The sequence below is a fragment of the Nansenia antarctica genome (assembly GCF_963989245.1).
Source record: "Nansenia antarctica genome assembly, chromosome: 1".
In the NCBI taxonomy this organism is placed as follows: Eukaryota; Metazoa; Chordata; class Actinopteri; order Argentiniformes; family Microstomatidae; genus Nansenia; species Nansenia antarctica.
This window is the reverse complement of record NC_137674.1, coordinates 74,118,267-74,143,648: the sequence shown is the minus strand read 5'-3', so window position 1 is coordinate 74,143,648 and position 25,382 is coordinate 74,118,267. Positions and strand designations below refer to the sequence as shown.

The window sequence follows — 25,382 nt, the reverse complement described above, 5'->3', positions numbered from 1 at the left end:
GGTGTGAGTGTTGATTCTGGTGTTCTGAGTCCTCCTCGCTTCTGCAGCCACGTTGTTCTCTGTAAAGGCTGTGCTGGTTCAGCTGTAATGGTGGGGCACTGGGGGTAATTTACAGTTAAACTCAGGGAAACCCACTGATGCCCCAATGTTATAGTGAAAGCTTGCACAAGCCTTGAAAAATGAATGTACCTTTTGTAATTATTATTTTTTGTGTCAATGTTTTGTTATCCTTTTTCTCTGTTTGCTCTTTGTCTTTGTTCACAAATACCAACAGCTACAACAATGTTCATGCCAAAAATGTTATACATGTCCAATTAAAGTTCAAAATTGATTTAAACAATGATTGATTATGAAAATTCTTGATCCAGTTTCAATTTTTTTAAATCATAAAAAATGTTATCCCCTTTGCAATATTCAATTCAATTGAATTTCAATGTAACTTTATTTCACACACATCGGTCCATATCATCAAAGAAAAAGAATAAAACGCAATATGAGGACAGCAGTACAGAAATATGAGTCCACAGTGATCAAAACACATACAGACATTTGTTCCAATGTTTCCAAAGAGAAGAGGAATAGTTGGTATGTTTCCTCTGATCCTTTGATTGAGATCAGAAGGTGGTGTGTAACTAACACTACTGGTTTACCTGGATGCCTATGGTCTTGGTTCACAACATAGTACTTTGTGAAAATGGCTGCCTTCCCCAACTCACCTGTAGGGCCACATTTTTAAGGCTTTTCAGTTTGTAAAGGCAATTATTAGAGTTAATCCATGGTCTTCTACTACAGTACATGCATGAGTAATGATGCATATGGCCTACTGTTAATGGATGAGAGAATTCAACTACTTCAAAATGCGTTATCTCAGCATGATTGTTGTGATTTAGAGATGATACATCTGTATCATAGGCCTATGTGTATTTATGGATAACTGTAAGCCCACCCAAAAAACTGCTTCAGTGAAGGCATATCATTTCAATCATCATGTATTATTCCCATTATTGTTGTACAGTGTTGCAGAGAATGAGAGAATACAATATAATACAATATTATGTATTTTAATGACAATTGGCACTTGAGAAAATAAACAAATGATAGTTAGTCAAATCAATGATAAGTATCACGTAATAAGTATCATTATTGCTTTTGCATACATCTTTACTATAATATACGGACTGGAGAGGTTGCACTTAATAGCTTCTGCCCCTAGTCGCAGCAGTGTTACATCACACTGAGGTTCATCACACTGTCTCAGCGGCGCGTCTGACGGAGCGGCAGCGCAGACACACTCACATGCCAATGTGGAGGGGTATCTGTGCTGTCACATTAAGGTTCCGTTTGTCAAAATCAGATAATAAAAATACTTAAGAAATACAAGTCATAAGCCTCATGTATAAAAAAGCCACAGTATCACTAGGTTTTCGCAATTTTTCCGCGTGACATACGATATCGCAAAGTTGAATTTGTCCGCTCCTCCCAAACTTTGCAAACGATTACAGCTTTCCTCGTCACACAGATAGCTGTGATTGCTGCTGGGGGGGAAAGAGCAGTCTACCTTTTCAGTATTTTAGGGGACATTGTATTGTACGATTTGGCCGTTTAAGTCATGGAAGGAGCTCTGTAATGTCAACAGAACAGGATAAAGACACCTTCTCTCTCAAAAGGAACCGAGGTAATGTGCGTTTTGGCTCTTTTCTCCGCCTGTGCGCGGTAGCCTCCGCCGCCGTGTGTGGGGCATGATACGCTGCTCCGTCCCGATACGACAAGAATGACGCCGGAGAAGGAGCATGTCGGCCTACCTCAAGGCCTTTGAAGTGTTGAATGAAACTCAAATAGACAGCGCTGTCATTTTCACCTTCCGAAAAAGGATCATAAAGCATTCTGTCGAATTAGATGTGCTTATTGTGGGAAAACGTCTAGCTGTGGTCAAACTTTCACTTTCTTGGCAGGTTTGCATTGCAACTACCACGAACTTCTACTAGTCAGCTGACGTAGTTATATCCGTGGCCGTGATCAGACTGTGTGTGTATGTGTGTATGTTACTCTCTGTGACTGACCATGCTGCTGCAATGCTCTCTCTCATACATTATCATGGTCATAAGAAACCGATTGGAAAAATGGCATTGTGTTGATATTAGCACTATTATACACACTCTTTTTGGTAGGCTCCTGAATTAATGTCATATTTAGACTTCTGTAATCTTACATAGAAAAAAAACGACAGCCCACAATTGTGTGTAAACAATCATTTGGGAGCTTCAACATTTTTAACATAAATTTGTTTGCAAAACTGTGTAATGTAGGCTGAGTTAGCCTACATTACACAGTTCTGCAAATATTTTTCAATAGATTTGCCTTGCCGTTTTCTGTTATGCAAGAAGTCCGTCCCATGTCACTGTAACAGCTTTTGAGGTTTTCTCTTGTTTTAGCTGGAGATGGTGGCCTTGACGGATTAGGAGGGCCAGGCATGCTCCTGGGAAGCCCAGACAAGAAAAAACGCAAGTCGAACCCCCAGGTAGAATACTATTGTACCTAGTGCTGCTTGAAAAAAGAATGTATTCATTTTCTTTTCATTTCTATAGTATTGGCATCCAACTAACTTTCTCTCATTGCATTCTCATTGTGTACCTCTAGGCCCCCTCCTTCACTGCTCTATCTGAGTATGCTCCACCACCAAACCCAAGTGCCGAACACCTAGTGGCAGCCAATCCTTTTGATGACAACTACAATACGCCATCTTTCAAGCCTCTCTCCTCGGGAAACCCATATTTTGGCCACTCTCCCTTCCCTGGCTTCAGTGGCTATGGCCCCCCCAGGATGGCTCCCGTCATGCCAAACAGGATGCCTTCTCCCTACGGGGGTCCTTACCAGATGCGCAACCAGCTCCACCCTTTTGCTCAGAATCAAATGGCCATGGGATTCAACCGACCCCCTGGGTTTAACTACGGGCAACATGAAAATCCCCCTTTTGGAAACCAACCCCCATTCGGCGGTAACGACGGCAACGACATGCTTCCACTTCCACCCCATCAGCCTTTCAGACCGGGCCCCGGAGACCACCTGAGCCAGGTGCCATTGCATCATGTGAGCCGAGGCACTCCCCCCGGCATGTGCTCAGGCTTTGGACACGAGGCCCATCCAGGTGGGAATCCACCTTCAAGACCCAGCATGGGCTCCAGTCCCAGTTTTCCACAGCAGCAGCAGCAGCAGCAGCAGCAGAACAACTTCAGCCGGTCCAACACCCACACACCGACACGGTCCAACACCCACACACCCACGCCTAGACAGGACCTGAGCGAGGTGTCGAGCAGAAGTGTGTCTCGGAATGCGTCTCCACGGAAACCAAGCCATGGAGGAGGCTCGGAGGAGATCATGGGCCAGGACAAATCTGTCGACTTGAAGTTAAAGACCAGAGGCGGCGTGGCCTGTCCGGAGGGAAGTCACACCAACGCTGCAGAGAAGCTCAATGGCATCATCCACCCTAATAACGAAACCCTGAAGAAGTCCCCACTGTCAGGGGGGCCCATGGAGGCAACCCCCTTGCAGCGAAGAAGAGGAGGAGGAGGTGGTGGTGGTGGTGGCGGAGGTGGCGGCGGTGGTGGCGGTGGTGGTGGCGGCGGCGGCGGTGGTGGTGGGGTGGTCAGCAATAAGACTGCGATGCATCCCAACAGGCACAATCACTCATCCACAGAACCTGTGTATCCATGTGGAATATGCATGAATGAAGTGAATGATGACCAGGAAGCAATCCTGTGTGAGGCTTCATGTCAAAAATGGTTCCACAGGGTTTGTACTGGAATGACTGAGACGGCGTACAACCTGTTGACGGCGGAGGCGTCGGCGGTGTGGGGGTGCGACGCCTGCATGGAGCAGAAAGGGGCGCCGCTCCTCAGAACAAAGGAGCCAGCAGCGCTGCCTACGATGAACAGTGAGAGATAGGCATGAAAATGAACATTCGTTGACATTCATCTGGTCTTGGTTCTCAGCTTTTGGTATGCTATCTTTTGTAGGTGTCATTTTAAAAAGGGTTTCATTTTTACCATATCATTTTTCTTTTGGCATTTGACGTCCTTTCTAAATATTTAGCAGTTTCTGGCCCATGTTTAGGCCAATGCAAAAGCTCTAAGATCTATGTTTCTCTTTAACTCAACATCACCTTTATTTGCTTTTATTGGACCCACTTCAGGGCAGGTATCATTGTCTTTTAAACAACAGCCATGTTGGTCCCAAATGTGGTACTCTTAAGTCTACTTATGAGGTCCTCACTGTCCCCTGCAATATGTTATCATTATACATAGTTGATATATTACAACATCAGTGTGAGTAAGCTCTCAGAAAACCATATGGCAAGCAGATTGTGATTGTGTAACTGTGATGCAACTGTATTCAACATTGTTGATCTGCTATTGTCAGCAATAATTATATATTTTCTGCAATAGGTCTTGCAGTCTGTATTGTTAACGTTCCCCCAGAAAGTTGATACGAGACTCAGCTGGAGAGGTACTCCAAAGCAGCTATACTTAAGGCTAGGACAACCAGAATTGGACCTTATAACACAATTTAACAGTTCTTGAATATTTCTTATTCATACTGCTGATATTGAATGTATTTTGAGACTTAATGAAGTTAATTTATAAAATATTATCCAGCTCAAGCTCACAATCAAATGAACATATTATAAAAAATATTATAGTTGTATAAAAATACCTGTTTTACTATGCGCACTTTGCTGTAATGTTATTTTTTGCATACGTGCATACTAATTGTCTATTTCTGCGCAAATTAGATGCACACATCAAGTGATTGTTGTGACTTTGTGAAACCATTATATTACATTTTGGATGGTTGAATAATCTGATAAATACTTAAAGGCAGGCTTACTGCATAAAGGTCAAATAACTTTAAAATAGACAGCTGTCAAATGTAATGTCTGAGATTGTTTCAGGGCATCATCTTTGGTACTAGTGAAGATACTTTTAGAAGGATATACTGTATGATAGAATTGATTCATTCAAATAGTTTGTTTCTGTCTTGTGGACTTGCCGTTTGCTGTTTTGTTTTCTTCTACTTTTCCATTAGAACATGGCAATGTTTAGTGAAATAGGATAGGGTTAGGGTTACCTTCTTTGTGGTTACACAATACTGTAAGACAAATTGGAAATAATTTGAAAGTGGTATGAATGGGTACTTTGTTAATTTCCTACTGGTTACTCAAATGTTTGCATGGAAATAAAAGTAATGCAATGTTGTCAGAGAGATTTGCACACAAAAGTTTGAGTTGTGTGCACAACTCAAGTTAGGATTGGCCCTTTAGACATGGTTCCAAAATAATGATTGATCACATTGTGGCCATTTTAAACCAATAAAAGGTCTAATGAAATATCTCATCAAAACATTTTATTCAGTACTATTGCATTGTGAATGTAAACTGTTTGCAACATGTTTTGTAGTACCATGTCTTTATATCAGCTTTTGCTTTGCTTGGATTAAGATGAATAAGCAGTTAAATAATTCACACTGTTTATTATACTTCTGGATCAACAGTCCTTGAAGCTTTTTGATATGTCGTCACCACCAGATAGATCTTTATACAATCTGAGATAAAAACGGCATGTATACATTTTTGTTAAATGATGTTGACTGTTAATTTATGAGAACATTTGTGGTGTCGCTGAATATTGTGTGATCAAATGTTGTTAAAGTTTATAGGAATAATATATTGTTACCATAGTCCCCTTTAATTGAAAACCGCTGTTGATGAGGTTTCATTCGTTTAACATAAAATATTGAAACAATCATAGAAAATGTCTAATGAACATTCCTAACAACTGTGTGTGTGTGTGTGTGTGTGTGTGTGTGTGTGTGTGTGTGTGTGTTAAAAGTACAGTTAATCTGATTTTCATGTCTGTTTTATTAATTTTCGTATTAGATGACTGTTGACACAAGATGCCTTACATGTGCCATTGTAGTCGGCCGAACAACCATCGAGTCAATGCTGACCGGTTATTACTAAAAACCAAGCCTTCCATCATTAAACTACTATCAGAGCAATTGGTGTGTATTCTGTTTTCAAATGGGCCTAATAAATGCAATAACGTTGCAAATGCCACAACTATTTTTCTAAATTGACAGTTTTAAGATTGTATTGCAAAGCCGGGTTCATTTTATGAAATCTTAACAAATAGCAGTACCTCATGCTGTGGTACAAAGCTGTGTCCAGTCGTTACACTTCAAAAGCATTGTCAAATAAATCTTTGAAAACCTTAAGTGTGCCTTGTCCTGTTTGTGTAATGCATCACAATGGAGTAGACGACTATGAGAAACGATCATGAAGGCCTGGCCAAATAAAGATGATCTGGCCCTTTAAGAGGCGCTAAACTTTGAAACAGGAAACACACCAATACATCTTCCTTGGCAACCGTTTGACTATAGCAACCAGTTCAACACCACTGCTAGCAAATTAGCAATCCAGAGCTAACGTTTCGATAACTTTAAAATGCCTTTGATTATCAAAGATTATACATGGACACAGACAGAATCAATGATTTACATAAATGTACCTTTAAAAGGTGCAAATATTGGGAAAGTAGACATTTTTTGCACGGACGAATATCTAAAGGTAATAAAAAAAAACATCCTGGCTTGACTCGAGGCAGCTGTGTTTGGACATTAGAACATCTCTGGTTTGGCTCTGGCTCCACTAGCTACAGCATCCAGTGTTGTTATGTCTATCTCTGTCTAAACAGTTTACCTCTTCCATTTAGGTACATTTCCCTCCGTTTTTATTTGAAGCATTCCTACTTGAGCCCATAAATGATGACAAAAGCACTGCAAAAATTGGAAATGGAGTTGCAATTTTCACATTGCAGAAACGGTCTGAGAGACTGTGGGAGCAGCTTATGATGACAAACAGTAAGCATCATGTGTTATTATTTTCGCAATAGACACAGATAATGCAAAGTATTTACAACTTTATTCCATGTATGTCTTTTGTAATCGTTATTATTAATTCCAGTATGTCTTGATCACAATTATTTATTCCGTCACACGTGTGTGTCCCTCGATCAGACAACAAAGATCAATTGAGAGAGATCAGAGAAAGAGCACTCCTGAAAGCCCAGGAGAAGATTGCTGCTGACTGCAAAGCAAAAGCTACTCGAAAACAAGAAGAAAGAAAATATGCACTGGAGACGATGATGAAGGTGGTCTATTAATCCTACTCCTTTTATTCACATACTGTAGCTATATCTTTCAGAATAAAGTGTATTCTGTGGCTGAGAAAACATCTTTAGTATTTGTATTTTTCAGCTTGAGGAAGCTGAGAGAGCCAGGATCCAGAAATCTAAGGATGATGAACGAGAGAGAGCAACAGCTGAGTTGGAGACATGGAAACTAAAGCAGAAACAAATGGCAGAGGAGGAAACCCAATTCAAGCTACAAAGTCAGAGAACCAAGGCTGAAAAGATACATGTACCAAGATCTACAGAGGAAGGCAAGGCCAAACATGGTACAGTAAATAAAACACAGATAAGCACAACCCAACTTCACATTTTAATGTTTGTTACTTGAAAAAAAAAATAATAATAATGAAATAATGTAAATGTTCTCTTGTGTAGGTCAGAAAAAAAGCAGTCAAATATTCAGCAAGAATAAACATGAGGATTTGCCAGCTCCGAGATCCACAGGCAACATCATAGTCCAATTCACCCCACGAGTGTTCCCCACAGCCCTGCGTGAATCCAGAGTTCCAGAGGAGGAGGAGGTGAAGGCTCTCTCTCCCTTCTCCAGTTTCAGATATTGACTGAGGCTCTTTTCGACATGATTTATGATCAGACAACGATATTACATCCTTAAGAGAGATGTCATATTGAAACCATGAATGGCATAATGTTATTAATATCAATGCTGAGATATTTACATGTCAACCCAAGCTAACTAGAGGAACCTCCTCTGTTGGAACAGTGGCTTAATAAGCAGGCTGAGGCCAGAAGGACAGTAAATGCAGACCTGGCAGAGCTGAATGACCTAAAGGAAAACGAGAGGAGCCCTGACTGGTTAAAGGAGAAAGGAGAGTAAGTCATCTCATTGTCATTGTCAAATCAGAGACCCTTAAACAGTTAAGAAAATTGATATCAAAACTGACATCTTCCTTCTTCATGTTTTCCAGCAAATTATTTGCAACTGGTAACTTCCTGTCTGCAGTTAATGCTTATAACCTCGCCATACAGCTGAACAGAAAACTTCCAGCCCTGTATTCAAACCGTGCTGCTTGTCACCTAAAACTAAGAAATCTTCACAAAGCCATTGAGGATTCCTCTCGGGTTAGTATTTCAAGTACTGTATACTGTATGAACCTTCCTTGTGTAGCTGTTTCCATCATAGCATGTATTTAATGAACCTGTTGCACAGTGCGTTCATTGTCACCGATGTCTCAAATGGCATGTTTAAAAAGTCATGAGTGGTCATGAATACATCAACATATTTCTCACTACAGGCACTTGATCTGTTGACACCACCAGTTGCTGACAATGCAAGTGCCAGAGCAAGAGCCCATGTCAGACGAGGCACAGCTTTCTGTGAGCTAGAGCTCTATGTCGAAGGTCTGTTTAACAACTATAATACATTATGGCTTCCTTTCCTTTCCGTTTTTATTTTTGTTTTTAGATACCTCATAATCCTCAATTTTTGGAGAATTGAACTGCAACGAATAGAAAATATTCTGAACTGAAAAGGCCAATTCTTCTGAACTGAGAAAAAAAAGGGCTAATTGACAGAGATGGATTTATCTTGTATAAAACTGACCTCTGCTGGTGAAAAATATATAAACAGCTATTTTGTAGCTGTATATAACTATCTTCTCTATTTTTTATTTTTTTAAACATAGGTCTTCAAGATTACCAGGCCGCTTTGAAGATTGATCCGCATAATGAAACTTTACAAGCTGATACAAGCAAAATTAAACAAACCATTCAAGGGAGTGCATCATGCCGTTCAGGAAAATAGAGGGAAGTTGACAAACATTTGTATATTTTTGCATTATTAAAAGGAACTGTTCTCACTATTAATAAAGTTTCTTCTGTAATCCTATTCCAAATACTTTGTAGATAATTGTCATCCTAGCCTCTTGGTAAACGAGAGAGAGATAAAAGGGACAGGGTAATCAATGTATTAATTGTATTAATTTACAAAGTTAGTCAAGTCTCATTTGATTTATTCTCACGTGACAATTATTGCTCTAGTCAACCCAAACTCAACAAAAATATATTGGAAGTCAGTGACACAGTCAGTGAGTCTGAATATTCATATACAAATATGCTTTGTTAATTACAATACAGAGCCAAAACTTCCCTGTCAACCGTTCTTTTGTAACTGATAAATGGCCTACATTTGGCAACTGCCAACCTAAAAGGCTCTACACCAAACATAGAAATGACATGTCGATGAGTTTATGTAATACGTAGATCGTTTTTGTAGACAACATTATTGCACAATACTTAATGGAAAGATGCAACAAGCACAGTAAAAGAAATGTACCGATTGTTGTTTAATTACCACCAAAAAGCATTGTCCATTGAGAGGACTCATTAACCTAGACAGAGTAAGCATGAATTATTGAACAAACTCAGATAGTGTTTTGCAAATGAGGGCAATCATACACCCTGCTTCGATCGAGACTTGTATTGAAGGAGTTGTCACGGTACATGCCACATTTCCCAAGGTCTTCTGAGAATCTCTGTGACTTTGGGTGATATATACAGGGTGACGATTCAAATGTTGGAGGGAGAACACCATAGCCACTTGATGTAGTCTTGTAGAAGGGGATTCGAGGTTTCGCCCACGGCACTGTGGGTGTCTCTTTAACTGGTATCATCGTACAAGAGAAAACGGGATTTCCAAGGTTTGCACAAGTGGCTCGGTGATTTCCTTCATGAGCTGACATCGTGGGCATGCGATGCAATTTCCCTCTGTGGTCACAGACAACACAACAAACAACATAAATAACTTAACAAATACTTCAAGACAACTCTGAATTAACTTGCTTTAATACTAAATCTCTTAAAGCTAACGTTAACCAACAACACTTTACAATAGGTTTTTTAGCCTACCTTGAGGGTTTGACAGGAGGACACTCACCGACTCCAGATCTTTGTTTTGGATACCGTGGCAACCTTCCTTAGCAACGACTTTGGCGACATAAAAATAATATTAAATCGAATACATCTAAATATTCTAACTGACTAATAGGGATCATCATGAATTATAATACAAAGTAGGCCTATTTCTGTGGCCAAAACGATTGTTATGTTTATTCTACGTTTGCATGAAATAAAAACGAAACAATTACGCTTAAAGAGCTGAAAGTGCCTGAATTTGTAACAAATCACCATAAACTCTTTGTGTATTCAATAAAGGAGAGCAAATAGTATTAGTTAACATAATGTATATATATATATATATATATATATATATTAATTGTTAATTTTAGAAAATATTACATTCAGAAACAAAATGTACACGTCACTATATGGCCTATTCACAGGGGGGTATATCGACAGGGGGGTGTTGTAACTATGTACTTTTATAAACATATGAACTAGTAACATACAGTGTATGTAAACGTAAACACAACCAACTGTCTCATTAATACGTTTTGGAAGCTATTGCTCCACGGAGAAGGTGAGGGAATGTCAGAAGGCATCAACTCGGATACATCATCCTTAGTTTCTACTTGAGTTTCGATAAGGATACATGCTCTTGGCTGGATCAAGCGCTTATTTCCGTGTTCGAAACTTGTATTTACAACACTCCGACATGACTTGAACGCACCATAACAGAGCAAATTTAGCATGTGATATATCAATTACAGTATGATGGGATATGTAGTTTCTATCAAGGGGGAAATACATGTACCTCCAGTCACCAACTCAAATAGAAAACTACACCTCCCACTCATCACGCCATCCTCTGTTCGGCTTATTTCTGCAGGTCTGTGTTGTTGTTTATAACGATGAGGCTGTGAGGGCGCAGTTGTGAATGTGATATCAAGAATCACTTGCAGCCATCATTATCTCGTAGGACGTCTACGTTGGACGTTGAAAACGTAGCAGGTAATTCTCTGAATGTGTGTCGATATAGTATTAGTGATTTGAAGACCCGTTGGTTTGCTAACGTTTTTAGTTTAGCTTGTGTTCGTCGTGCTCCCCGGTTTGTTGATGTTTTCAATCTGTCCAGCAGTTTTTTTTCAACACACTGGTGCGCGAATATTTTATAGCTGTTTTGTCATGCAAGATGTTCTGTTAGCCTGTTTATATAATGTGTCAATATGTGAATTACCTATGGAATTGGATTTATACGTTTGCCAACTCAGTCTTAATAATACTTGAACAGTCTGTTTGCTTGCTAAAAACACTGTCTGTGAAAGCACTGTCTGTACTGTGAGAGTTAGCTTTCCAGCGATCAGCATCATTGGACATAGTCTACAGTAGACTACCTTCGCAGTTCAGCGCACTGCAGTCCCCACTGTACAGAAGGTTTTGGACACTGCAGTCCCCACTGTACAGAAGGTTTTGGACACTGCAGTCCCCACTGTACAGAAGGTTTTGGACACTGCAGTCCCCACTGTACAGAAGGTTTTGGACACTGCAGTTCCCACTGACTGTACTATAGGTTTTGGAAGCTTGCTTGTTGCTATTTCTGGCAATACAACTTGATGTACTGACGTACTCACTCAGCAGTTCCTAGCCTAGGCCGCCAAGAGTTTTTACATGTTTTGTGCAAGGCAAGCCATATTGCTACATTTATAATCATCATTAATACACAACATCTCTGTCAATCCTTCTTATAGTGCGGCAGCTTAGCAAAATGATGGGGACGCGCCGGACAAAAGCACAAAATGTTTTCCATGTGCTCTACATCACCATAGCTTTCAACTTTTGGTGGGAGCCACTTCATCAAGGTGGCCGCCATGCTGTACCAGCCATGTGGAATCACATGCCAGCCTCAGTCAGTGCAGTGGTCAAAAATAATAATAATCACATAATGATATTCTCAATAGCTTTAATGCATTCCCTGACCCAGAAAATGTATATTTTGACACCAAGATTGACCTTCTAAGTGGCTTGGAAGCCGAGATATTTGCACTTATAGATTTTACATGGCGGCCATTTTGAAGTGGCTCCCACCAAAAATGTAAAGCTATGGTGATGTAGAGCACATGGAAAAAATGTGGTGCTTTTGTCCGGCGCGTCCCCATTATTTTCAAATATGGTCTTAAAGGCCAATGCACACGGCGTGCGATTTTTGTTTCACGACAACATTCGATTTTGAAGTTTGAATGGAAGTCTATGAGAAAATCTCATCCCAACGCACATGGCCCCGATTATAATCGCACCGCGAAAATGCGATTCCATTCATTTTGAATGGGACAAAGCACACGGCGTGCGAGTTTTGTCGCACTGTCAAATTTTGCAAATTTTGTAAAATTTTGTGGTGCGACGGATTATTGCATCACAATGGGACAATTGGGAAAACTTCAACTGGTCTATCTAAATTGAGTCACTCATAACGGGGAGAGAGACTGGAGCATACCTTTTTATATAGTTATAGTTTAGCAAAAAAGCTTGCTATCATTACATAAAAGCATATCAACGTTAACGTTGCTACTCACCCATTTTCGTTTGTCTCCTTTCGTTGATGACTCTCCTTCTTTGAAGAGATGTTAAGTGACCGTTTGCAGTTGGGGAAGTCAACCTGACATCTTCAATTGTGGATGGAGCAATCATCTATTTTAACGATTTGACAGTCAAGGGCAAGATATGAACATCACCATCAGCCAGCCACTACACCTATATAGCCCACAGCTACACTATACACATTACTAGCTATACGAATTACTGCATGCATGATTTATTTCCGTGTCATGCCACATAGCTACACGGCCCATCTCAGACGCCTATATTAGACGCCTATATTACATAATAATAACAATCGAGCATGTAGGCACAATATTGTAGCGTGAACGCAGGAACAATCGTCAGCCAGACGGACTTACATATTGAGTCTCATCGGTTGGCAGTGCACCGCTCAGACCCCACGGGGGGGTCTCAAATACCCGGCGAGTTACGTGCCCTTTTAATTATTTACTATTCAGCCAATATGTCCAATGTTTGTCTTATTTATAGGCCTATGATTATTTGAATGAGATGAATTTGTACTACTGTATATTTATGATGATTAATTGAGATGCATGATCAGTTGTGGAAGTTGAGTCCTAGGGCGAATAGCTAGATGTTGGACTGTCTCCGTCCTCCGAATCTATGTCTGCCTGATCATCGCCCATAATAATAAAGTGGCTTTTATAATACACCTTTCTGGCTGTGTGTTTTGTGCGCTCCCTCTCCTGACATTTTACCAATACCCCTAAATCAGGGGACCCACATATTTTATCACAATATGTCCAGTTGTATCTTGTAGAAATTGTGGAAGCAAGGCAAGCAATATTGGTAGAGCCTATTGTAATCAGCCTGCCTGGTCCGACTACGTAACAATTGAGAATGGAATGTTGTGGTGCAACAAAATCTCGCACGCCGTGTGCATTGGGATGCGATTTTTTATGATTTTCTCATAGACTTCAATGGTGTGAGTTGAAAATTGAATTCTGCGGTGCAACAAAATTGCATCGCACGCCGTGTGCATTGCAATCGAATGTTGTCGTGAAACAAAAATCGCACGCCGTGTGCATTGGCCTTAAGCCACCGCACTATTAGTTGGACTGCCTTCAAACAAACAAACAGCGAGCAATCATTCACTAGTAAAGGGGTCAGCATGATCTGTCAATATGGCAAACGTTTGCAGATGTGATGATGACTTTGTGATTTTTAAAAACATTTAAAATCTCTATATTATGTTAGTGAACAACAGTGTTTTCATCCTATGTAAATGTTGTATTTCACTATTCAAATGTTTGTCTCATTTAAATGCTTTTGAAGTACAATTTCCCCATGCAATTTTGTTACCATATACCACATCTTTTTTGTTTTTTTACCAGCTGAGCGATGTCGGAGAGCTCTAGTGACACAGAGTCCTCCTGTGGGTGGACTATCATAAGCAATGAGGTAAGGCATGTCTTCTTAACCCAACCTGTGCTCATTTGATTTCCTACCAGCCTGAGCACCTGTCCCTCACCTCTGATAAGACCTATGGGCGGCATATAGATTATAGAGATCTATATAGAGATTATAGAGATCTATAGGCCTATAGAGATTATAGACATCTATATAGAGATTAGAGAGATCTATATAGAGATTAGAGAGATATAGAGATTAGAGAGGCCGGCAAGCAATCAGAAGGTCACTGGTTCGATTCCCGCCTTAGGAGGGAGCTGTGGTGATTGGAGGGTTGTTGGCATCATATTATAAGGTGCCTACTACTGACGTTGTGTCCTTGAGCAAGGCACTTAACCCCTAATTGCTCTAGGGGCGCTGACCCTGTGCCTAGATTAAAAATTCATTTAGTTGTACAATGACAAAAAGGTTGAATCTAATCTAATCTAATACCTTTACTACCACAGCCCTAGTAGGGCAGTGCACTAACTGCACTGGTCTACAGGCAGATATAACAACTGACAGCTGACCAGAGTCCCTGTAGCTGTTTATATTTACATTTTTGGTGTCTGCTAAATGCCAAAAATGTAAAGGTAAACAGCTACTGGGAGTCCTTTTGTTTGTTATTATTTGTTTATTTTGTGTGTATTTGATCCTTTTTTATGTTGGGGTGTAGAGGGGTTTTGGGCATCAGCCTTGATTTCAATGTGTTTCAATTCCTTTGCGATTGTAATGTGGCTGAGAAAATCACACCCTGGCCATTCCTTTGTGATATCTCACACCTTGTCCTTTGGTTATTTTGTTGATACTCGATTCTCATTTCTGTTAAAACAGCACAACATAACCTGGTCACGATTATCACCGAGATTACCATCAATGTCTAATGTTCACATGCATTGTTAATGAGATGTAGAGAGAGTCATCAGCTTCGGCTACTGGCCTGAATGTAAACTCTTCGCAAGTGAATTTATCTTAACATGAGGGCATGGTGAAATAGCATTTTGGGTATTCTTAATGGAATCTAGGATCCAATATGATTGATTGTCACACAGGGATGAGCAAAGCATTGTCAATCATTATTAACCATGAAATGTCTTTTGGAGTCAGATATAACGCAATGTTAAGTTGCGTAAGCGGGTCATGTGACCAGACTTGTATGAGCTTGTTCGATCGATGTCCATGACTGTTAGAAACAATCATGTTCGATCATGTCCATGACTGTTAGAAACTATCATTGGGAATAAATGGATGTCTTATGTTTGACCCGTCCTCTATTCTTCAGTGTTTTATTGTCATATTCTATAGGGGGGGGGGGGGGTTTAAGGTTGAGTCTGATAATGACCTCCCCAGCATTAAAAGCAATGCTTTGTTTGTTTGTTTGTTTGTTTCTAAGGGGTCCGATATAGAGACCCTGGGGCCAGAAAATGGGCAGGAATGTTGTGCTGACCTCCCTAAGAGCACTCCAGTGCTTCAGCCTGATCCTGAGGACCAACCCGCCTCCCCCTCTGGTAGCAGCCATCACCACACACTATGCTCTGGCCTAGTTAAGCTGTGCAGTTAGATGTTTATACACAGATGGAAGTTACTATATTCAAAATAAATATCTATCAAAAGTCACATTGACACAAAATCGTAAATGGACAGTGAGTGAAATTGCTACTACAGTACATTGTGATATGCATGTGCTGTAAACAACACAGACTGGAATTTGGTTTGACCATAATAAAACACATTTTTAGCAACAGCATTTCATGTGGTCACACAGTGGTGCATACTGAACATTGACTGACACGGTCGCTATTTTGGATTTTAAAAAGGGGGGAGAAAAATCAATGTCATGGTTAACATGTGGTCGTGTTGTAAAATGTGTTTCAGCTGAGTGCACTGAAGAGAGGGGAGAGTCCTCTCTTGAAGACACTATTCTCTCGCTGAAAGAAACAACCTTAGATTATACTTTGTCTGCCTCTGAGGTGAGGAGAGAAACCCAAACATTTTTCAGCTGCACATTTGTATGAATCCCCCGTGGCCGGTGCCCATGCTAACCATCTGGAACGTGTTCTCTGCAGGCCGGAGGCGAGGTGGCCGGGGACGAGCATGTCACGCTGTGCTCCTCCAGCGACCACTCAGACATCATGACTCTGGGCGACGCCAGGGAGGCTGAGCTGGGGCCTTGGGATGAGCATGCACAGGTGGAGGAGGAGGAGGAGGCAGCAGTCAGTGAGGAGCTCTACCTGGGCACCTCCTCGAGCAGCCAATACACCTTCAGTGCTGCAGAGACGGGTAGGCAGCCCAACACACCCACTCACACCAACTCCTAACACTAACACAATCACAATTCTTCATACAGATTATTAATACAACTGATGCGCTACGTGCCTCAATGTGACAGTCAATACAGTCAATTTATGAGACCCCAATGTATCTTCATAATGTTACAAATTATGTCTCCATACAAGACTAGGATGGTCTGGGCCCAGTTGTTCAATACTTTTTTCAGAATGATCCTGATTCTTTTTTGCTATCCAGGATCAGATCGAGCTGGCTGATTTCCTCTATATGACTCAAAATCAGTCAGATAGATCTGATCCTGGATAGCAAAAAAAATAATCAGGATCATTCTGATCTGGATTAAACGTTTTGAACAACTGGGCCCTGATGATCAAGCAAGCTGGAGTGGAGAAGTAGCATATGGGACACGTCATCATGTCTACGAACAGAAGAACAAAAACACAACGCTCCTCCTCTCCCTCTGCCCTTGCCCTGTAGCAGGGCTGATGATGAGCCCCTGGAAGCTTCCACAGAGCCTGTGGGACTTGGGCTGGCATCTGAAAGGCCAGCTGTCTGGCAGCAGCTCCCGCTCAGGTGGCCTAAACTGGACTGGAGTGAATATGATAGTGTGCTTGTCTTGCTCAACACTGGCAGGCCTAACCATGTCCCCCTGATAAGCTGCTGTCACACACAACGCTGTCTGATGATGTAAACAAGTAGCTTTCGTCGAGGCGTGTTGCAACCGGCTGTCAATGTGTGACAAATTGCCTGTGTGGAATTTCAGCACGGGTGTGATAATGTGTTGTGTGCTTTAACAACTGGAAGTCGGCCCAGGGTTGATTTGGCAGAAGGTCATTTGGGTTTTGCTTGCTCTGCTTTTTTTATATTCCTGGTGAATAATTACAGGGGGACCTCTTCTTAATGTCATGTATTATTATGTTGGGTCACCCCTGTGATCATGTGACCTAGATCAAACCTGATATACTGTTGACATGTTGTTTACTTACTTCTTTTAGCATGTTGCTGTTACAGAGTGATTTCCTAATCAGATTTTGCAACCAGTGACCAGTGTTTGTTGAGTGAAGCTATTAGGAGAATTGCAATGAACAGTGTGTGATGGTAAAACAAGCAATCTCCTCTTTGGAGAGGGATGAGCGAAGTATAGAACTATGCTTTTCATGGCCCCATTGTTTAGGTTTTGCATTCCACCGTGATCTAGAAGAATAAGGCATTATACTTGTTTGCCTAACATGGATCACTGACATACAGTATAATGCATTATTTTATTTTTATTTTTAAATTTGTTTTTCAGATTTTATCCCTTTTTCACCCAATTTGGCATCCAATTGAACCCAACCTAGCATCCAATTATCCCCTGCCTATTGCGTAGGATCCGCCGCCCGACCCCGTAGCCGGCAGCCCCAGAGGAGATCGCCAGGCAGACTAGCTGACTGGCTCCTCGAGCCCGACACCGTTATTCCGGCACCCAGGGGGCGGTGTTGCGCGACGGATCCTTGTCCGGAAATAGTCCTATACCGCCCTCGGGAGCGGCGGTGTCAGTGTGTTTGCTGTGTTCGCTGTGTGGTTTATGTGTCAAACTTGTGTGAAGCACAATTTTGTGATTGATGTGTATGTGTCTGTCTGCAGTGTTCCCAGCAGAGCAGCCGGTAGTGGTAGACTCCAGCAGCAGTGAGGATGAGGCAGGGGAGCAGGCCACCCCAGTGGTACGGAGGCGCAGAGTGAGGAAGAGCACTACCAGCTCTGTGGCTGAGCCAGAGGAGGAGGCGCAGGAGTCTGGCCATAGTGACAGAGAGGAGACACGAGAGGAGGTGCACCAAGAGGAGGAGGAGAAGCAGGAGGAGGAAGTGGTGCAGCAGGAGCCTTGTGTTACACCCCCGCCTCAAGGCCACGTCAGTGGCACCCTCAACAAATGTATCCTGCTGGCCCTGGTCATAGCCATCAGCATGGGCTTTGGTCACTTTTACGGTAAGTGTCTTGAGGGGAAATCTCAACTTATTCATACGTCATCTCTATCGAAGATAAATATTGATCATTGGGAGGATATGAAAACAATAAAAACATTTACAATCAAGAAATTTACAGCCACAAAATCAAGAAAGATAAACATTCTCATAGATATTTATAGATAAAGATGTTAATATTATGGATGTTATTTGACCTTCTTTGTTGCTGTTTTCTTTCAACATGTGTTGGTTTTGCTCTCTAGGTAAATTTGAAGGTACCGTATGGAAAAAAGAGTTTGAGGGTAACTGTCAACTTGTTTGGGTGTTCATGCCAATGTGCCAATCACTAGCAGTAGCAGTTTTGAATAACAAACCTGGATAACTAAACCTGTGTGTGAAGCATGGCAAGTGCCACTTATGACATATAGATGCATTTTCATTGTATTTGAAGGATTGAAATGTAATCCGATTGTGAGAAGAGAATAACCGCATGTTCTAGAATCCATCCGTATCAAAATGATTATGAGTGGATATCCCCACAGTCATACAGTATCTGGGTTGTGTTCATTAGGCACTCGTATTATACATCTGTCAACTCAGAGATGACTGAAAGGTGATATTCCGAAAAATGGCTGAATTGTTTTCATCTCTGTAGTAACAAGATTTGTTTTAAAATGTTGCCAGTTGACCACAAACCAGACACTCATGATGGGTCACCTGTTAAATGTTAGCTTGTCATTTTACTTTCTGTATATGTGTGTGATCGTATATCAATTAGTATCTGACTTTACCAAAATGAATCCCAGGCATGGACTATCAGGGAATTTACTATATTTGCCTATGTGGTTATGAAAAGTCTGGGAAATCCAAATTGGAAAGAAAATAATAATAATAATAATAATAATAACAACTTTTGTATAGAACTTTTCCTGCAAACGTTGAGTTTTCCCATCTCTGTCCCCCAAGTTGGTGTTATATTTCCATTTCTGATCTATACCCAAAATAGTTTTGAGTAATTGGAACACTAATCAATCAGCATTGATAGAATTTGTCCATAAAAAACCCCATTTACTTATTGCACCTAACATTATTTCCCACAACCTTTTCTTCATTCGTGTCTTCATTCTTGAATTTGTGTAATCATCTAGGATACAATAAATCTATTTATTATTATTATTATTATTATTATTATTATTATTCCTATTCCTATTATAAATGCAGGTAAAGAAATATGTTCTGTCTCACAGGCACAGTACAGATTCAAGAGAGGCAGAAGATTGTGGAGAAAGTCAGAGTGAATGAGATTGGCGATTCCAGAAATCTCCATCAGTGTCAGAAAGGACGAAATATCATCAGCAAGGTATGTAAAGGACACAGCCATGTCTTCCCCATGACCCTTTCTATCATTTCCCGTTGGGACCATATATACTGAAAATGTATGCACTCGCTGCAATGTAAGTCACTTTGGATAAAAGCGTCAGCTAAATGGCATATATATTGTATATTATTATCATAATGTGTGGGTGTGTGGGGCGGCGGCGGCGGCTCCCCGGGGAGGGGGGGTTGGCAAACTGGTAGTAGTCGCTCTATGAGTAGAGGGCTGCAAGGGAATTTTCCTGGCTACATAGTGTACAGGTTTTTACTTTTGCCTGCTTGCGGCTCTGTCAGTATGTGAAGCGCATTGAGTTGCATCTTGTAAGAAATGCGCTATACAAATAAAATTTGATTTGATTTGATTTGATAATAGTGGACAGTGTTTCCTCCAGGATTTTTCACATTAGTGTCGGAGTGGTCGTCTTTCGCGCTCGCAGCGCCGCGATTTTTTTCATTAAAGCCGAGCAGGTGATTTTATATAGAAGGTGATCAAATACCAATATTGTTATGTACGACAGTATGTCATTGCAGCACTTTGTTGCACTTTACGACGTCACGTTCTGTTAGAGCTTTACGACTGTGTGTGTGTGTTGTCAGAATGAATGGCACTTGACAGTAAACGGAGCTCAGTTTGTATACCTGTGTGGATCTACATTTATTAGTATAACACAAACATAATAAATGAGATAGAACAACCCTGTTCATTAATGTTCATTAATGCTTGAGTTCATGTTCATGTTCGCACTGTTACTGTGTTGTGTGCCAATGCACCCCTGTGATTGGTGGAGGTCACGGGGGGGGCGGGTGCTGTGTGTGTTATTGAGACCGTTGGGAGAGAGAGCTCGGGTGAACTAAGAAAGTTGTGTATGAGATAGTTTACAATTAAACGCACAGATTACATGAGAGAAGCTATCTGTCATTATTTCAACCACTGTCCAAGTGGGGACGTTACAATACTTTCGTTTTAGAACGAAATGTTAGCCGCTAGCAGCGTTTTTAGCAGTCACCATTCTTGAGCAAAACATGATACAAACAAACATTCAAATACTCGTGTCGTCTTGATTTTTTTTTCGATTTCAATGTATGACGCATCATTTGAAAGCTTACCATCTGTAGTTTCAGACTATGTAAACAAACGAAAAATTACGTAAGCAAATGGTTATTATTTATCTGGTATAGATACCACTTCTGCGCCGAATGTACCGCCGCCGGCACAAATCCGCACCCGACATTGTAATTACCGTAATTTCTAAACGGTTTGTGCTATCGAAAAAAATCCAACTGTCCCTGAAAGCTGAGATGTTGCACTTCAACCAACATATAGGGTATTACGGTAAAATGTGACGTGAGGACATTCTCAGAGTCAGTTTACTCACAGTGATTGACGGAGCGTTCAGGGACGCATGCTTTTTTTCTGTTCTCCGGTGAAAATAACTTGCTGCCTTTCTGCGCAGCCTGAATCAAAGTGGACTGTCTGAATCATTTGGTGGCGGCGGAAATTCTTTCGTGGCGGCCCGCCACCAATAAATGCATATAGAGGAAACACTGGTGGAATAAACTAAAGTATTTATTTTCCCAGAGGCACAAATTGATTTCGATCTTTGTGTTACTTTTCTTATGTTTTTCTATATCTTTGGTGAACTTTGTTCCAGCTATAGGATTCTCTGCGTATGTATTCCCAGTTTCGTTTGGCACTAGTGGAAGAAATAATTAAATGATGGCTCAAATGCCGAAATTCTTCCATATTCAGTTAATATCTTTCTGGTATTGATTTATCCATAACATACAGCAAGGCTCAGTCAATCCACTTACTTCTCTCCTCTTTCTTAAACAAAGTTAAGTACCTCTATATTAAGTAAGGTCAGGTGCTGTTTGCAATTGCAACTACATTAAAGGCTAAATGTGACAGGGTCTGGTTAAAAAGTCCTCAATTCCTCGAGCAAATGTTTCCGTTTTTTTCCAGATTATGGAAGTGTAAATTATAAGCTTTCAAATTATGTCATACATTGAAATCTGAAAATAGTTGAACATCTAACTGCATGTTTAGCACATCACAACATGCTGATAGAACATCAACATGCTAAAAACAGATAACTACATATAATTAGATGATCATGTTTACAAGCCATCTATCACTTACCAGTAGCCTACGGCAGACGAGACAGTGAATCCAATTCAATTGTAAGTACTAAGTGATCCTAAAATGTTGTTTGTTATATCGAGTGGGCTCTTTCAACTTTCGTAATATGCAAAAAAAAAACGCTTTTTGCTCATTTGCGCGACTTGAGGATTGCTTACCCTTTTTACCAGACCGGTCCACAAATTATGTGACTGAAATGATCACTTGGTGGAGGCTTGAGTCACTATCTGCAAAAACAGTGAGTGGAGCATCTAATCTAATGGTTGTGCTCACAATGGTGATGCTGTTTCCACACGTTTAGGAAGTGGTTGAGAGTCTGAGAGACGACCTAGAGGACAAACGTGACATGGTGCAGTCCCTCACAGGGATTATGGATAAGATTACTAAAGAGAACCAGAATCTCAGATTCAAACAGGCACAGCTACAGGTAAAATACAAGTCCACTTTCCAGTTCAAGAACTGTCAATATAAATTACAAGAGGACTGATATACTAGCAATAAAGAGTCAAGTGCTGCAACCAAATTCACCATTAATGATTTGTTGTTTATTTTGAGTGTTAAGATGTTGTGTTCTGTATCTTAACCATCAACTTAACAGATAATTGACGCCCAACAGATCTTCTTTTATTGTTGTTGTTTTTTACTTTCCCTGCAGATAGCTCAACATTTCTATTTCAGGGAAAGCAGCATTCTCTAATCCAGCCCTTTAATGTTGCATAACACTTTATTTATGTATTTATTCCTCTCTTCAAACAAGGCCCAAAAAGAGGACTTAGTCGTGCAGCTGAAGGAGACTGTAGAGGAGAGGGCTAAGATCGAGTCCGAGCAGAAGCACCTGACGGGGGAGAACCAGCTGCTAAAGAATTCCCTGGAACGCGAGGAGGAGTCCCTGTCCGCCCTGCAGGAGGAGCTGAGGAACCTGCGCTCGCAGATCCGAGACCTGGAGGAGATAGACGCCGGGGCGGACTCCATCCTGTCCGAGAACCAGAGGCTGAAGAACCACCTGGAGGAGGAGAAGCAGCGCATCCGCAGCTTTCTGAGCCAGAGGGAGGCGCTGATGGCTGAAGCCCAGACACTGAGGAGGGAACTGGATAAGGAGCGGAGGGTGACGGACCAGCTGAGAGAAGAGCTGGAGCAGCTGAGCAGCCGCAGCGCCGGGGCCGGAGGAGAGGCTGACCCAGAGACGGAAGAACTGCAGTCCCGTCTGTTGGAGCTGGAGAAGAAGCTGAGCTTTGAACAGCAGCGCTCAGATCTGTGGGAGAGGCTCTACGTGGAAACTAAAGACGAGGGGGCCAAGGGAGACAAGCAGTCCAAAGCCAAGAAGCCCAAGGACGGCATGATCGGGAAGGTGAAGGAGACATTTGATGCCATGAAGAACTCCACCAAGGAGTTTGTGCACCACCACAAAGAGCAGATACAGAAAGCCAAGGAGGCTGTGAAGGAAAACCTGAGGAAGTTCTCGGACTCTGTGAAATCAACCTTCCGTCACTTCAAGGACTCGGCCTCGCGTATGATGGACAAGAATCGGCGTCCTCACGAGAGGAAGTTTAATGAGAGGAAGGATGCAAAGACTGAGCGTCACGAGCACCATCAGGAGGAGCAGGAGCAGCCTAAAGAACAAGGAAACAAGCACTCAAATGATGAGTCATGGCAACACAGGACCCACAAGCCCCTGCATCGCCACCCACGTAAATCCACGGACGACTCTTTCCAGACCAACCACAACACTAGAAAGTCAGGTGGTAAAGTCCAGGAGGATCCAAACACTGAGAGCCGGAAAGAAGTGCCCAAAGGTTGTTCTGGGGTTTTCGACTGTGCATACCAAGAATCCATGAGCCTCTTCAACAAAGCTATGGACCCTATAAGAGCTGATGAGTTCAACCAGCTCCTTCACAGCTATCTCCAGCAAGAGGTGGTCCACTTCCACCACTGGACGGAGCTTGAGAGCTTCATTAACAATTTCTTCCACAACGGCGTCTTCATCCATGACCAAATGCTGTTCACAGACTTTGTCAGTGGTGTGGAAGACTACCTGGAGGACATGGATGAGTATCATGGCCACAATGATGACGTATTTGAGGATCTTGATGAGTATGTCTACAGGCACTTCTTTGGTGACACCTACTCACAGCGTTATGGGCCAAGGTAAGCGTCAAGGTAACCGTTTTTCAAAACAGGTTCCAAGTTCTATATGTTGTGAATGCTTTGTAGGCATACAAAGCTGAAGAACCTAACCATATGTTGTTTCTGTTTGTGAACTCTCAGTAGATCCTTTGAGGGGCCAGACACAGATACTAAAGAGGAGCGACAGGCCAAGCAGCAACAGCGTAAGCAACAGAGGGCCCGGCCCCGGCAACAGAGAGAGAGGAAATGGAGCAGACATGGACGGAACACAGACAGACACATGGCTGATGTCAAAATAGAGCTCGGTCCTATGCCCTTTGACCCAAAATATTGAGAATCTTAATTAATCTGTTTTTATAATGGCTTAACCTGATATTGTAGTTGCAAATTCTATTTGGGATGTGTTTGATGGAAAGCCGCCTTTTTACTTTTCTGTGATTTTGCACTATGTTTATTTGCAATGCTTCCTGAATGTTTCCCCAGCTTTCTGTGTCTTGTACAGCAAACTTTCCTAGGTTAGAGTGGCATCTGAAGTATCTGTAAATATGAACAAGAGCAATTCTATGGGAATACAGTAGATGTCAGCTAATTTTAGTATGTGTTCTTTGTCATCAGGTCAGCTGTTAGGTTTGCAACTTCTTGGGAGATTTCACTAACAATGTTATTTGCACAAACATTACAATTTCTATGGCCCAAATGTATTGTAAGTTTTATTTTTGTCATTAAAGTTGAGGAGAGTCATGCCCTGATAAAGCAGAGCATGCATATGTAATTTTAACCCCAATATTACCATTCAATATGGTCAATTTCAATATAATATTCATACTGTTTTGTGCAGTAAAACTTGAAAAGTAGTAATATCACTGAAAAGTACTTACATTTAGTGTTTAAATGTATTCACATTAGCCCCTACAGTCAATCATTTATATGATTTGCTGCTACGCTGACTGATTTATCTGAAATGGTGAGATAAAGTGCAACTGTTGTAGTTTGCTTCCAAAGTGAAGTGTTTGGTAGTTTAATTAATTGTTCAGTAACATTCCAAATGTAGCTTGTTTTACTGATAATTTCCTTTATTTTACAGCTATTTAACAAAGAATTGCAGCTTCCCAATAAAAAAACAAGTTTGTGGCCGTTGCTGTATCTTCCTTTCACTTGATGGTTGAAGTAGGGTGAATATAATATGTAGACATTCCTCACACCAATTCTTCAGTATATCATCATAGCTCAGTGGTGAGATTTAGTTGAGAAAAGGTTATTCACATTATACATTATACAAATGAATGTTATAGTAAACAACTCTGTTCTGAGTTTTTCAATAATCATTAAATTATTCAGCTTAAAAAAGAAAAAAAATTATGTATTCCTTTTATACACATTATGTTGACAATGTAAATAAATTATCAA

At 41.1% G+C, this 25,382-nt stretch overlaps 3 protein-coding genes across 6 annotated transcripts; all 3 read left to right on the top strand.

Annotated features, from left to right (window-relative positions):
- Positions 1–1,574: 1,574 nt before the first annotated feature.
- Positions 1,575–4,249, top strand: pygo1 (pygopus family PHD finger 1). The gene is made up of 4 exons (XM_080526053.1): positions 1,575–1,675; positions 2,433–2,518; positions 2,638–3,571; positions 3,623–4,249. Exons 1-4 carry the CDS (start codon positions 1,627–1,629, stop codon positions 3,940–3,942), a joined length of 1,389 nt encoding a protein of 462 aa, XP_080382179.1. The 5' UTR covers positions 1,575–1,626; the 3' UTR covers positions 3,943–4,249.
- A 2,250-nt stretch (positions 4,250–6,499) lies between these two features.
- Positions 6,500–9,006, top strand: dnaaf4 (dynein axonemal assembly factor 4; the record flags this gene model as incomplete). The annotated part of the gene is made up of 9 exons (XM_080526041.1): positions 6,500–6,622; positions 6,768–6,915; positions 7,072–7,205; positions 7,312–7,510; positions 7,620–7,765; positions 7,966–8,075; positions 8,171–8,324; positions 8,498–8,603; positions 8,888–9,006. The coding sequence occupies 9 exons, from the start codon at positions 6,500–6,502 to the stop codon at positions 9,004–9,006; spliced, it is 1,239 nt and encodes a 412-aa protein (XP_080382167.1).
- Positions 9,007–11,023: 2,017 nt separating this feature from the next.
- ccpg1 (cell cycle progression 1) lies at positions 11,024–25,372 on the top strand. 4 transcript variants are annotated; one of them, XM_080547658.1, is made up of 11 exons: positions 11,024–11,111; positions 14,051–14,117; positions 15,499–15,613; positions 15,981–16,075; positions 16,172–16,385; positions 18,021–18,359; positions 18,601–18,639; positions 19,585–19,697; positions 22,153–22,278; positions 22,609–23,996; positions 24,117–25,372. In XM_080547658.1, the coding sequence occupies exons 2-11, from the start codon at positions 14,058–14,060 to the stop codon at positions 24,307–24,309; spliced, it is 2,682 nt and encodes an 893-aa protein (XP_080403784.1). In that variant the 5' UTR covers positions 11,024–11,111; positions 14,051–14,057; the 3' UTR covers positions 24,310–25,372. The 4 variants fall into 4 exon arrangements, with proteins under 4 accessions (XP_080403784.1, XP_080403785.1, XP_080403786.1 ...); XM_080547659.1 differs by lacking the exon at positions 18,601–18,639 and having other exon boundaries at positions 24,117–25,371; XM_080547660.1 differs by lacking the exon at positions 22,153–22,278 and having other exon boundaries at positions 24,117–25,371.
- The last annotated feature ends 10 nt before the right edge of the window (positions 25,373–25,382 follow it).